General features: G+C 40.5%; 1 protein-coding gene across 2 annotated transcripts in view; it reads right to left on the bottom strand.

Moving 5' to 3' along the window:
- The window catches only part of syne2b (spectrin repeat containing, nuclear envelope 2b), a 183159-nt gene that overhangs the window by 1950 nt on the left and 166075 nt on the right, over positions 1-15134 (bottom strand). For both annotated transcript variants that reach the window (XM_024267764.2, XM_024266355.2), the window contains 14 exons: positions 14602-14764; positions 12163-12350; positions 11921-12071; positions 10523-10705; positions 9037-9174; positions 6728-6922; positions 6342-6651; positions 4740-4864; positions 4532-4655; positions 3328-3539; positions 2562-2753; positions 2357-2485; positions 2021-2212; positions 1009-1058 (listed from right to left, as the gene is read on the bottom strand). In XM_024267764.2, coding sequence (XP_024123532.2) covers positions 1009-1058; positions 2021-2212; positions 2357-2485; positions 2562-2753; positions 3328-3539; positions 4532-4655; positions 4740-4864; positions 6342-6651; positions 6728-6922; positions 9037-9174; positions 10523-10705; positions 11921-12071; positions 12163-12350; positions 14602-14764 — 2352 coding nt within the window. The remainder of the gene's footprint in view (positions 1-1008; positions 1059-2020; positions 2213-2356; positions 2486-2561; positions 2754-3327; positions 3540-4531; positions 4656-4739; positions 4865-6341; positions 6652-6727; positions 6923-9036; positions 9175-10522; positions 10706-11920; positions 12072-12162; positions 12351-14601; positions 14765-15134) is intronic.

Below are 15134 nucleotides of genomic sequence, written 5' to 3'. Positions count from 1 at the left end.
TTTAATTCACATCACAGGTGTTTTATTTATTGTTACTTTTGTAAGTTTTGAGTGATTTCAGTGAGAATTGTGGGTTTGTCCTTCTTTAGCTGAGGGGTACCAACACTTTTGTCCACGTCTGTATATGCATATGTATATTCATGTATATATGTATATATATACACACACATATATACATGAATCTGTGGGAAAATAAAGGTAAAAAAAAGGAATATAATAATTACCTAAAAGCTGTAAAATAAAAAAATAAAATGTTTGGCAACATCCAGTGTTTTTGGTCCAAAACCACTGGAAGATTACATATATTTGTATTTTGATTTGTGGAGGATCTAAGAGACAAAGACGAAAACAGGTACGTAGGAAATGTATAAAATACTTTACAATTTCCCATTACAATTACCTTTTAAAATTTCCCGAAAACAGTGTTGAACAGCGTTCAGTTCTTTGTTTTCCCAGTCTAAATCCATTGAAGTTACGTATCACCCTGACGGCCCTTTCGCCATTTTCGTAACGTCACCGCGAAAAGGGTCTATTGCCATCTTTTTTAAACATTCATGAGTGTTTTCCGAGTTGGACAGTCTTTTTTCTGATCATTTCAACACCACACGAACCTAGTATTTCTCTAAGTTTATGGATTTCCCTGCAGAGCATCAAACCATTTGTGTCTTTGCTACTAAAGTCACAGATTTGAAATAAACCCCCAAAATGATCCATATTAGCTTAAAATTAAAACATGTTTTGATTGAGCTTTGATGTTATTTCTTTCTTTAATGAGGTAGATTACCAAAACATCCCACGCATCTGGTCCTGTTTGGCCCTTCTGTCAACTTTTAGACCCGTTTTCCCACAAGTCCCCCCCCCCACCCCTCCCGCACTATATGGTAGCATCAGCTCTGATCTCCCTGATGTTTTTTAAACAGAGGATAAAAAGTGAGCACTGACTTGAAGGAGAAACCAAGCTTCTACATGCTCTTTGAGGGTTTTTTGGACACCAAACACAAGAGTTACCTCTCAGTAACTGGTTGTCCTCCAGTAGCTGCCTGTGAACCGAACTCCTCCTGCAGAGAAGAAGGAAAATGAGTTTAATGTCACAGAGTTTGACTGTTCTCATATCAGCTCAGATGAACTAGAATATTTTTTTTTATTTTCTTTAGGATAATTGGGATGGGGCTGCTAAATCATACTATGGCGGCCACAGCTGAGTTTAACGGTTTACTCACATCAGTCAGCTTGTACCTATAAGTTCTAGATCAGATCTGTTGGAGATCAGATCTGTTGGAGATCAGATCTGTTCTAGTTCTCTCTGACCAGCCATAATATTCCTGACCTGAGAGCATATCTCAGTTTCTCCCTCATTCAAAAAGAAGCAGTTTCTACTCTTTTCAACAGTCAACCATCCACGATAAAAGAAAGCAGAACAAGGCATGGAAAAATAACTCTAGATACAAAGTTAATTGTGTGTTTAAGGTTTTCCACAATGATCTGTCTTGTAGATCAGTTCAGTAGATCTCCAACCTTTTTCAGGTCACAGACCAAATTAATGTCAGACAATACAAAAATGAAGTGAGTTTAGCAGCATCCTCGTAACGTTAAGACAGTCGGTTGCTGAATGTTCTATATTATTATTATGGGATGTGGGAACAACTGTCACAATAAATCCATATTTGGACTAAAACATCCTGGTTTTATCTGTTTAAATGCAGCTTTCTTTTATTTTGAAGTTGAAGGCTCCTCTTCTGTCTCCTCACTGGATCTTTTCGATCAATAGAAACTTTCCCAATATTCTTGTTTCTCTTTAACTTTGCTAGCTTATGGATTTCAATTTAGCAACTTTAAGAAGGTAGTGGATGGATTTTCAGCAACTGAGCAAGCGTCAAGAATGATTCGGATGTGATGGAGAGAATCTAGATATAAAAATAAAAACAGAAAACGCTGTGAGATGAGAGGGCTAACCACTGCACCATCGTGCACCCCTCTCTTTAATGTGAACAATAAAATACATCAAGCTGTCTGAACCTACCAGTCTGCTCTGCAGTGAACGCAGAGCTGCAGACACCTTCAGAGTCATCAGGTGAAGTTTGCTGCTGACCACGTGGACCTTCTCTTTGGCCTCCATGCTGTCCTCTCCGCTGGCCTCCAGCAGGAGCTGAGAGGAGATCTGCTGCAGCGCCGAGACCTGCTGCTGCCGGGAGCTCAGGTCCTCCTGCAGAGCCTGCACAACAAAGCACCCTCATATTTTCCTTTATCTCATTGTAAGTTAAAGACTTGAGCATTAATATCTTGACATCTATTTCAAGCTTTCACTGAAAAGAACTTCAGATCCATCATGAACCAGAAAAAGCCGGGAGCTCCTCACCAACAGGGTGTCCCGATGCTCCATCAGGGTGGAGACTGAGATGGACTTCCTGCAGAAGTTGACTGAGCAGAGTTTGCTCTCAGCCTGAGACAGCCAGATCAGCAGAGAGTGCAGCGCCTCGTGAAACTCCTGACCAACAGAGAGCAGCAGGGTGAAATTTCTGAAGCTGCTGCCCCCCTCCCTTAAAGACGGGGCACACTCTCACCTGACTCTGCAGCAGAGCCGAGCGCAGCCTCCTCTCGCAGCTCTCCAGGCTGCAGCAGGCTTGGGTCCAGCTCTGGTTGGCTGAGTTGAGGCTCCCCTGCAGCTCGGCGCCGTCGCCTCGCAGGAGCTGCTGGCGGCTCAGGTTGATGGAGATCATCAGACACTTGTGGCTGTTGAAGGTCTTCTGCATCTCCTGAGCAGAAAACAGAGAGATGATGCCTTACAGACGCACATATGGTTTCTTTTTGACCTTTTCAGAATCAAGCACAGATACTATGGGGTCAAACAGGATCAGGATAAGCTTAAAGTGAAAAAACAGATTTAAAACTGGAAAAACAGAAGCCCCGCCCCCATGTAAAATTAGGATCAGCTCAGTGGCGAGAACTTGAAAATCAGAATTGAAACTGCCAACTAAAGACTGAAAGTGAAGATTCAGAAAAGCAAAAAAAAAGTTGAAAATTCAAAACAGCAGCTGCTAGATAAATTATTTTTCAACTTAGAAATGTACATTTATTGTTTTTTCAAGTTTTCAGTACTTTTTTTCAAATTTAAAAAACTTGTTTTTCAATTTTCTATTATTTTTTTTTATTTTCAAGATTTATTTCAAGGTTTCAGTTTTTTTGTTTTCAAATTTTATTTTTCTTATTTACAGTGCCTTGTTTTCAAATTTTCAAAACATATTTTTCAGTTGCAATGTCTATTTTTCAAGTTTTCAGTCAGTTTTTTCGTTCACTTGAAGCTGATCCTGATTAGACCCCATAAGATACCTTCAGCTTCTTGGCGTTGACCTCGATGTCCCGGATGCTGGTGGACGGAGCGATTCTCTGCAGTCTGTCAAGCTCAGGCAGCATTCCAGACAGACAGGAAGTGACATCATTGAGGTCAGAGTTGAGCTTGTGCCACTGCTTCAGATCCTGCTTGATGCCCGTTTCCGCTGAGAACTTTGGTGCTTGTAGAAGCTCCCAGCGCTCGATCACACCTGGGGTCACAAAGGGCATGAGAGTCTGAGATTTCAAGACAATTTGATCAGAAATACATTTGTAGAATAAGATCAGGAGTGAAAGGAAGCCGGAGCGGTTTGCTTTGTTTTTATTGTTTTCAGTGGCACATTGGCCAATTGATGAAATGCTCTGGATCTCTCTCTCTGCGCTCTCTTGCTTCTGTATCAAAACGTCTCCGGTTCCGGGTCGTTGCTTGTTAATGTTTGGTTGAGGCTCCCTCCACCTCACTTTTTGACGTTTAGGGTGTCCCCAACTCATCGTTTTTTGAGTCGCTGGCTGTTCCCATTAAGTTACAGTCCCCAGCCACGAACCAGACCCGGTCAGGTACCAGGACATGGAGCAAACTGGTACCCTAACCTAGTCACCCGGTTTGCGTCTGTTGCGGCGTTTGGCCCAGTTTGTTTCTGGTGCCGAGTCCGGGCCCGGTTTGTATCCAGTGCCGCATCCGGTTCAAGGTTTGGAGCTGCGTCCGCGCCCGGTTCGAGTCCAGTGTGGTGTTTGGTGCCGGATCCAGGCCAGGTTCGCGTCTGGTGCGGGGTCTGGTGCCGTGTCCAGGCTCGGGTCACATCCGGTTCTGACTAAACTTGTAGATGTCAGAACCGTTTGGCTCGCGTCCTTCAGATTAAGTCTTCCTCCTGTTACTCATTGGATCCACTTCGAGTGGTCTCTCCCTGATAACTTCAGTTCATCTATGATATCCATGATCAGATTCACGTGTTTTACTGGACTTGTTGCTCCTCAAATTGAAAAGGATGTTCTTGGCGTGTTGATGTGTTGCTAGCGGATGCTAAGGCTTTTTTTCCTTCAAGTGAGGTGGACAGGAAGTTCTGTGCCGTCATTTCCAACCTGTCCATGAAGGTTGGTTCACAGACTGACCAGCAGACTGAAGACTCTGTTGTCTGACTTTTGATGACCGATTTAACTCATTTTCAGTAAAATCTTCCACCTCCTCCTCCTTCTGTCAGCTCACCTGTGCTGGTCTGCCTGCTGCTGCTGGTCAGACCCGCCTCCTCCAGATCCTCGTCATCATTGAGGATCAGTTTCACTCTCTTCAAGCTGCTGATGCTGCCGCTGCACTCCGACATCAACTTCCCCTGAACACACAGACACAAAGCCCGAGCTGCTTCAGACCTGACGCTGGGGCGGAGTTCTCCCCGTGTCTGCAGGTGTGTTCTTACATAGCCCTGCTGGTGGAAGGAAGCGCCGCTGCTGGGGGCGGGACTCAGCAGGACTCCTCGTTTAACCTGCGGGGATCCGGGCTGATGCCAGCTCGGTGGATCAGTCACTGACTTTCTTCCAGAGACTGAGGAGACAGAAGATAAGGATTATGATGAGTAATGATCAAACAAGAAGGCCCAAAAATTAAGAAAGTTTAAAGTTCAACCAATAAAAGCAAAACGTTAGTAAGAAGAAGAACACTCTGCAGAGAAGGGGCTTTTATTAAGCTGCAAACAACCAGAAGAGAAGATCATTTTAATCTTAGTTTTTACAACAGGGGGAACTTTAACCCCTGCTGAATGAAGGATGGATACAAGCATGGACAAAAAATGGATGATGGATTTAACCCTGGAGAACCCACAAGGTCAAGGTTGGCTGCTTTTTGTCTGATTGCTGAAGGCAATCAAAGTACATTGATGTTAGGTCGCGGGCCGAACAGGATAAACATTTATTGAACACTCTAAAACTACATTTTTAAAACTTTAAAACTGTAACTTTTTAACATAATTATGAATAATAGAAAAGCAGGAATATTACTCCAAAATAAATCAACTTAAACCTTAAATAACTTTCAATATCTTACCCTCCATAAAAATATTTTGTCAAAATTATACAAGTTAGAAATAAGCGCCAGATAACATCGGTCCATAATAACAATAAGATATAATGATCTGGGGGGCCGAATCCGGCCCCTGGGCCTTGACTTTGACACATGAGATCTAAAGTTTTAGGAACTCTTTCCAGAAGTATTTATTTAGTAGAAATAATGTTTTAAACCTATTGAAAGCAATCTAAATAGCTGAGACCGACTAATAACCATAAATCCCTAAAATCATTAGGGCTGGTTCTTCTAAAGAGATTCTGCTGATGGCTTTACAAGTTATCTTGGTTAATGACAACATCATAGTAGCTTTGTCTGCTGTTAAAGTACTTTTATGTCAAAGTTTACGAAATAGCATTTAAAGACTGTAGAGGATTCTGTTAAGTGTTAACGCAGCTAAGCTGAGTTCTCTGAAACTACTGTAGATACAAGATATAGAAAACACTTTGATATCTTGATCACTGAAATTGTTCTAATATATATATATATATATATATATATATATATATATATAGTTTAAAATCTTTAGCATCATCTAGTGGTGGTCTGATGATGGTTTGAACGGCTATTTCTCTAGATTTGGGGAAACTGACATTTACATAATTACAGTATTTAAAGTGGGTATTTTGGGCCTTTAATAGCAACAGCTTTAAAATGCTTTAAAACAGTATTAGAGAGACACAACAGACACAATTTCTTTAGAGGAATTGCAAATCTACTTTTAAACTTAATATCTTCCGTTTTCAAATTTTTATTTAATTAAATGTTTTATTAAATTTTTTTAGCTGCATTTAATTTGCAGATATACTCAAAAAAAAACAGCTGATTTGTCAAAATCACTTGGAAAGTCCAGAAGAAAATTGCTCTTCAGCATCAAGGGGAATGAACGGGTTTGATTAAAGGATAAGTAACCGGAGATGGAGGGAGACTTGGATGAAGGCTGAATTTAGCTGATGTTTACCTGACAGAGCGCTGAAGAAAGGAGCATCCTCATCTTCCTCGTGTGACGACGACCCCCCCACATCCACGGTGTGGTCCCACTCCAGCGGGATGGAGTCCACGCTGACGGGAGTCTCTCTCCCTGAGCGGTCTGGAGGAGGGACCAGGAGGTGACACATGGCCTGCTGTCCCGCCGAGACTCCCTCCGCTGCAGGGACGCCACGTTCCGCCTGAATCCTTCTGGAATCCGACCAACAGGCCTCATTGGAGATTTCAGAAGGGTCGTGGAGGTCAGTGTCATGGTCTGAGGTCTCCTTCTCTTCATCCAGAACCTGCAGACGAGCAAGTGAAAGCTGAAGGTGTGTGTGTCCGGGTGTGACGTTTGTTCGGTTCAAAGACGGCGCTGACCGGCTGTCTGTTGACGAGACGGTGGTGGAAGCGAGCCACCCTGCCGAACACCTCCTGGCAGTAAGAGTGGAGCTCCTCCAGCTCGTCCTCGATCAGCACAGCGTCCAGAGGAGTGCTCTTCTGAATCAGGTTCTCCCCAAACACAATGAGGGCATCGATCTTGTTGGTGTTCAGGGTGATCTCCTGCTGGAAGGCCTGTAGGGGGCAGCACAGAGGGCAGGTGAACTGAGGGGCATCAACCAGAAGCACTGGCAGCTCTTCTATCCCTCCATTGTTGTTCTTTGGCTTTGAAGAAAATCTCTATGGGTTATAATTAATAATGGGTTTTGGTTTAAAGTATTTTAATGTATTTTTATATTTTTAACAAACAAGCAAAATGATGGTGAAAGTTTTAATCTATTGTCCGAGTGGTTTATTAGCTGAATAAGTTTAACTCTAGAGTACCATCGCCAGGTATCTACATCACATGTGTCAAAGTCGAGGCCCGGGGGCCGGATCCGGCCCGATGTTATCTTGCGCTTATTTCTAACTTGTATAATTTTGACAAAATATATTTTTATGGAGAGTAAAATATTGAAAGTTATTTAAGGTTAAAATTGATTTATTCTGGAATAATATTCCTGCCTTTTTATTATTCTTAATTATGTTAAAAGTTACGGTTTAAAATTTAAAAAATTGGCATACTGCTAGCTTTTTGGACTATTTTAACATTTACTAAGATTATAGGCTATTTTGGAGTTTTACTAATATTTCAGTTACATGCTAGCTGTTGTGGCTAATTTGGGCTTTTTAAAAGTTGTTTAAGCTGTTTTGGAGTTAGGCTAATATTTACACGCTTGCTGTTTTGGCTAATTTAGTTTTTTTCTGTTTTTTTAGGCAATCTTGAAGTTTTGCGTTTTTTTTCGCTGCATGTTATGGATGATCTAGGTTTTTTTATTTTTTGCTTTAGTTTTTATGCTAATTTGGCATTTAGCTATTTTTTTAACTGGTTATCAGCTTCAGTATTTTCATCTATCAATTTCAGCATCTTCAGCAGCCAAATTCCTCTTCCAGCATTCACAATAACATTATCACAGATATTGCTATATATATATATATATATATATATATATATATATATAGTTCAGTAATTTGAGCATCTTTTAAAGATCTATATTTTTATTTTCCACTTTGTTACATAAACCACCACTTAAAATTAAAGAAAATGACCCTAATTTATCATGTGTTGTCATATTTTGATCTATTTTTGATGAGAAATACTTTTTATTGGGTATATTATAATGGGTATAAAAATTACCCAGCAAAAGTGATGGTGTAACTTTTTATAGAAAAGGTTAAAGTAGGCCTACATATTTTTGCTGTTTAGAAGCAAATTTCCTAGTTTAAAATTGGATTTTCATGTACAGACTTTTTATGGATTTTATACTAATATTGCACTTGTTTTTCTTGTGTTTTTAATAGGGCTGGGAATTGATCAAAAAATTTAACTAATTAATCACATACCTGGGGAAAAATGAATAGCAATAATCACATTTTTTTTATCAAATTATTAATTTGCGTTAATAAATATTAAGGATTCAATTCTTTTTTTATTAATCGCATGCTTTAAATTTCACAGCCCTAATTTTTAATTCAAGTAAATCTGTGCAGCAGGAGGATCTTATTTGACACAAGGTTTATTTTATTTTGAAAGAATTTTATAAGTTCTGCTGTCAAAAATGTTTATGCATAGAAACTATAGCAATGTTTATCATAAGTGTTTTTTTTATGGGCACAAAACCAAAATAATGTTTTTCTAAAGAATAAAGTCGGATGTTTCTGCTTTCACTAGTGAGTAAGAAACTGATGGAAATGACTTTTAGTTTTAAAGGTTGCAGTCCTTTGATCTAAACAGTCAAAATGACATGTGTTACTAGTCAAAGTAAGAATTGCAGAAATCCAAGATCAAGAACTGCATTTTAAAATAGTTTCATTTCTACTGAGGCAAGAAATCCTGAAGTCCTTAAGATGGATTAGCATTTAATAGCTTTATTCGTCGGATAAAACTGGGGTTTTTAGTGCAGCTCATAAAGATTATTCACAGAGGAATTCCTCTAAGAAGGAAACAGAAGTGTTCTGCAAATGAAACACATACATTCTAATATATATATATAAATATAAATCAAAGGACATAAACACTGGAGTTCTGATGTTAAAGGGTCAGAACCTTTCTACCAAAAGCTACTTCTGATGTTGTCTTTGTCATAAATTACATCTTCTCTTGCTGTTGCTAAATGCTATTTTCTACTATGTGAAGTATGGCGGCGTACGTTCAGCTGCCTCATCTTGTCTTCGATGTCGCTCTCAGAGAAATGCTCCACGTTCGTTAGCTGCAGGTCCATCTCGGTGAGCCACACCAGGATGGCCTCACGGCTTCCTTCGAACTCCTCCCTCTGCGAGGTGAAGTGCTGAGGACGAAACAAATCCTTTTAAACTCCTGAAAAAAGTTCTAATTGTGAGTAAAACACCTGACAACAGACCAATCATTAAATGGAGCAGGATGATTCTGGCACTATGCTAACCTATAAATCATAAAACAGCAGAATAACTGTTCAAATGAGTGTTCAGGCTTTTGGAGGAAGTTCTGTCCATGAAGATCTTCACTTCCTCGTCCAGCTGACATCCGGATCAGAACCATACGACTGGACATTACCCAGATTGATGGACGTTTATATGTAGCAGTGGTGAAGATTTATGCTAGAGAGACACAGAGCTATCATAGACAGGGGGATCAGGGGCGGAGCTCCAAAAGCCACGCCCCCTCGGAGGAGATTTTGGAAACAGAGGCTTCAGATCAACATGAAAAATAGCTTTTTAGGTTGAGAGATTTTGGTTAAACACTTCATAATCATAATTAAAACTCTACTAAGAACATTTTTTATGTCATAGGAGGACTTTAAATATACTGTTTTAACGCATACATTCAGACAGTATACTTCTAGTTTACTTTTTAGGTATTTATTAGAGATGAACTTTACAAGTTCATGTACTTGGATTACACTAGAGTCTACAAGTACTTATACTTATACTACAAGTCTGAATATATTTAGCCTATATGTGTTATTGTGTCTAAACATTTCTTACACAGCATTAAAAGTGAAGTAGATGTGTTCTTGGAATATATAAAAAAAATATTTTAATATACTAATCAGTAGAAGATTATTACTTTTAAAGTAAAGCAAACCTTAAAAGATACATTAGATATACTTCAAAGTGTACTTTCATTAACTTAGACTTTTATAGCCAGTAAACTAATGCTATCCCAGAAAAGTTACTTTAAGTATACTTCAAATTGGGCTGGGCGATATGACGATATGAATCGTGTTGGTGGTAAATAAGTGTCCATCGTGCCATTTCCCTTCTATCGTTTTTACTGATTTTTTTTTTTGCTGAACTTTTGTGCAAAAATGTATTTCCCTACTAGGAAACGTTAAACTTTTGAGCATTTTAAAAAAATAATTTTTAATTTGTAACGATTTAGTTACATGTTTATTGGAAAAATAAAGCCAGGGAAAAGTAGGTAATGACATTTTTGTCTTTTTTTGTTGCCTGCCTGTCTTCTTGGTATCTTGAGGACAAAACTCTGGTTCTTGTTTGGTATGTGATGATGATCCCTCACAAGTTCAAAGGTTAAACTCCTCTGTTTATGTGAGCATCCCGCTCTCTGTTCTGCCTAATGCAGAATGAGTCCACCAGCAGAAAGACGTTCAGGTGTTCTGGCTCAAGTGGATTTGACCTGAAAACCCCCAAATTCACCTTCAGTCTGCGAAGAATGGCTGCCACCCTCCTCTGCAGACGGTCCCATCGCTGGTTCCCGTCATGGACCATGTCCTTGAGCTTACTGGCACTGTCAGTACGGTTCTCCCGGGCCAGACGGCGGTACTGTTTGTTGACCAGCTCCAGCTGAGTGAGCCGCTCGTGAACCTGCCGCTGAAACGCCTGCAAGGACGAAAAGACGAGCGATGAAGAATGAACCGCTGTCACCTGGATTTTACACAAACACAAGGCCAAAGCTTCTGCCTGTTAATAGATGAGGGGGTGGGACGGCATGAGATGGACACCTTTCCAAGAAAGGGGAAAAAGTAGGAAGGAATGAGCAGAGAGACAAAAAATGAAGAGACAAATACATCAAAACAGAAGATCAGATAAAGAAATGTGAATCTCTGAAAAGAATGATCAGAAAGTGAAAAAATGATGGTAAAAAAATATACAAACAATGACAAATTAGACTAAGATTGAATACATACATTATGATTAAATGAAAAACATGAAGAAGACAAAAAAGATCAACTGGAGGAGTAATGAAGGAGTTAACCGGATTGTTCCAAACTTCATTTACAAACTGAATCACTCCTGAAGGCTCTGACAGATGTTCCCTTTATCTCATCAACAGGAAACAAAAGATCACAGCTTCCTGGAACACAGTTGACATGGATCTGCACAGAGGAAGCCACCTTTACATCCAGATTATCAGATCCTAATCTGTTTCTAATCCAGACTGACGTCTCAGAGGTCAGCACCGTCTAACCTGAGTCTGAATCAGAGCCAGACACTTCTGCTCTGTCCTCTGAATGAAAGCCCAAAACAGACTGCAAATGAAAATAGAGTGTGGAAGTATTCCCGGAAACACATAGATTATTGTTGATTACTGCATGGATTTTATAGTCACTTTTCCTGATTGAAACCATTGATTTTCAGTCAACACATGCCGAGGATCATCAGTGCAGCTGCAGACACCTTCATAGACTGATGAAGACTCTGGATGAAGCTCCTCAACTCTGAAATCCTTTTTATTTAAGATCCAGGAAAGCAGAATGAAGCTCCATCAACCACATGGATGCTAGTTAGTCAGATGCAACTGAAATCCCCCGTCTGGATCCTTGTTTACATGCTTTTCATGACATCTCTGCAGCTTTCACTGGTAACTAAGTAGTAATCAGTTACAACTGAGATCTGAGTTGTGTAAACTGTGGCTCTATGCCAGCGATATCAAACTCAACCACACTGGGACCAAAATCCAAACACACCTTATGTCGCGGGCTGAACAGGATAAACATTTATTGAACACTCTAAAACGAAATTTTGAAAACTTGTCATACTGTCATCTTTGTCATCGCAGCAAAAAAAGCTCAAAGAATAATCGGAGCTTCATACCTCAAACCGTTTCAGCTCCTCTTTGGCACTGGTGTAGAGGACGTCAGCAGAACCGGGGCTGGCAGCGATCAGCTCAGCAGTCTTCAACCAGTCTTCAAAGCGAGAGTAGTCATCTAGAAACTTACGCCAGAGACGCCACGTTTCTTCAATTCTGAAACCAGAGGACGCTCGTTCTGCATGCTGTCACTTAAAGAGGGTTTGATTGGGTCAGGGCTCCGTTCACCAGATGTGGCCCTGCTCACCTCATCCTCCTCTCCATGGACATGGCGCAGATGTTCCTCCAGCGGCGGTCCAGGCTGTGGGTGGTCTGCTGGATGGAGTCGTTCTCAGAGTCAGGGCTGCAGGCGTCAGCGTCGTGGAGCAGGACGTCGCACAGGGTAAGCACCGACGCCACGCTCTCCGAGTGCTGCTCGATGTCCCGCTGCAAGTCCTGCAGGTCGGAGAACACACATGCAGGACATGCATCACACTTAATCCTCCTCAGAGATCTCCAGGATAACACTCTGATCAGTGACCATCATCGGCCCGAGACTAGTAGAAGTGAGGAGTGAAAAATGTATCTGAAACATATAAAGCAGAAACTCAGAAAACAGGAAATGCTCTTTAACTTTTGTCTTTCATATCCGTTCTGTTCCTTCTGCTCCACTTGAGAATCCTGAGAGTCTTTTTGTCAAATCTGGGTTGTACACACTTACAACTCTCTGGGTTGCCATGGAGACAAGTGGACGCCATAAGAGTCCATCCAAGAAAAATGTCTATCCCAGAAGAATGGAAATGAAGCAATTGTCTCCTTTCTAATGGACTAAAACAATCTGCAGATAGAGCTGATAGGAGAAGTTCTGCAGGTTTTTGTGCACATTATGGGTTGAATATTTCCTCCAAAAAAACAAAAACAAAATAGTTTCCATATTTATCCACAAAAATACAATACTGAAATGGAATATGTGATTTAAAACAATTTAAATAAATATAAAAAAAAATTGTGTTTGGTCACAAAAAACTGTTCAAATGATGGACATGGAAATGATGGTCTCATAATATAAGCTAAACAGAACTGCCAGAATTACAGTCTGATTCTTTGCCCTGAAAAGTAACAGAAAGACGTTTTTCCTCCAATTGAAACTAAAAGAATCACACAAAAAACGATTTATGATTTCATAAGTTAACAACTCACTTTTTCCATCAAAATATTCAATTTAAAGCTTTTATTTTTTTAAGCCAGCTCCAGTCACTGTAAAGGTAAGATCTGAAACCTGCTAGAATAGAGAAGAAGTCTGTCTTCGATTATTGATTATTGGTCCATTAATCTAAAATCGATTAAATTCGATTAATCGGTTTTTTCAACCCAGCCCTGGGTTTCTGCACACAAAACTTCTGCAGTTACGCATCGCAAGCAAGTTTTTAGGTCCTTCCTACGCTTTATGAGCAAATCATTGAAAGTTAAACCAGTTGAACTTTGACGAATCAGAGACTCGTTTAAGGATGACATAGTTTTCATTACACAAAGGAGCCAACCATTTGAAAGTTGATCAGAAAGGAGAAATTATTAAATTGGTTCTGTGACCGGTTGGGGATCTGACACCATGTTGCAACACTTTCTTATTCCCAACTCGTCACGTATTGACGTGTGATTAAGGACCCCTCCGGGTCCAAAATGGACGTTTTGGGTGTGAAGAATGTGTTTGGGCTACGATTGCCACAATTAGTCAATTAATCATCGATTAATAGACCATTAAAATAGTCGGCGACTAATTTAATAGTCAATTAGTTGTTACTTTATAATACATGCAGTCAGAGTTTAGTAAAGTTGAACAAAGTTGTGAACGTTCAGCACCAAAAAATGTACTCTTGTTTTTAATGCCGACCTCATTAGAGAGATCAGGAATAAACTTTCCATCAAACTCATTTTGACAGGTGACCTTTGACCCTACATACCCTTTATATATAAAATTTATATTAAATTGTTACTTCATCTTGAGGGGCGGGGCACCTGTCAAAACGAGTTTGATGAAAAGTTTATTCCTTATCTCTCTGATTTGATTTAATCTTGTTTTAATACCAGAAGCTAACGAAGGACAGAAGCTGCACGATTCATTAAAAGTTTAAAAAAACTATCATCTTAATTGTCTTTCATTTTAGTTAGTTTAAAGCTAATGATGGTTAAGATGTGTGTTTTACATCCACTTGGCCAGATTAGTCGACTAATCTGAAAAAGTAATCAGTGATTAGTCGACTATTAAAACAATCGTTTGTGGCAGCTCTAGTTTGGACATCAAGTCTTTCATATAACAGGAACAGAGCTGGGATTTGCACCACTTCAACATTTCACACCAAGCTTCTTCCAACTGTGGGTAGCGACAGAATACATGCTGGACAGCTGGAACATTTTAGTTCTGAGATTTTCCTAAGAGAAAATGTAACTGCATCTTAAATTTTAGTCATTTTCCATATTGGAAAAACGAAAACTCTGTAATTTAATGATCATAATGTGTAAAAAGACTGAAAAACCTATCTGAATAACACAAGTTTCTGCTAAAGGGTCAACCAGCAGCAGCCTCCGCCACAAACTCGAGATTTACTCAGTCAGTGACATAAAAGACCTGATCCTCTTTTTACTCCAACATGTTACTCTGCAGTCCCAGAGAGTCCTCTCCACCCTGCCTCCGTCCGTCTGTGCCCACCTGCTGCTCCTCCAGCTTCCTCTGAATCTCGTCACCGTGGCAGACGCTGTAGACCACCGGCTTGGCGAGCTCCGCCTCAATGCGTGACAGCCAGGTGCGCAGGTTGCTCATGTTCTTGTCGAGCTGCTGCACCGTCACCAAGGTCTCCTTCAGCTTCCTCACCCTGAGAGGGAAGCGGTCCACAAACAAACAAAGATGCTGACTTTAGTTTGGCTCTGCAGGTCTCTCTCACTTCGGAGTGTTGCAGTGAAAACAATGAGAGTGAGCGCTCCAGAATGTGGAGGAGCTGACCCACATGTCCGTGGGCGAGTCTCTGGCAGAGCCCGCATTCCTGCCCAGGTCGCTGACCTACATCCCTTCATTCGGATGGTCTGGATCCCCCAAACCGTGTGACCCAGCATTCTGAACGAGGAATGGGCTCAGCAGACAGTCTGTGTTCTCTCTGCCCCCAAACTGAGGCAGGATGGCAGACCGGTCAAGAAACACACATCTTTTTAACACTAGAATTCCTGAGCCTGTGCAAATTTGCGCAG

The sequence above is a fragment of the Oryzias melastigma genome, linkage group LG22 (genome assembly GCF_002922805.2).
Source record: "Oryzias melastigma strain HK-1 linkage group LG22, ASM292280v2, whole genome shotgun sequence".
In the NCBI taxonomy this organism is placed as follows: domain Eukaryota; kingdom Metazoa; phylum Chordata; class Actinopteri; order Beloniformes; family Adrianichthyidae; genus Oryzias; species Oryzias melastigma.
The sequence above is the reverse complement of the archived record's forward strand: the minus strand, read 5'-3'. Positions and strand labels throughout refer to the sequence as shown.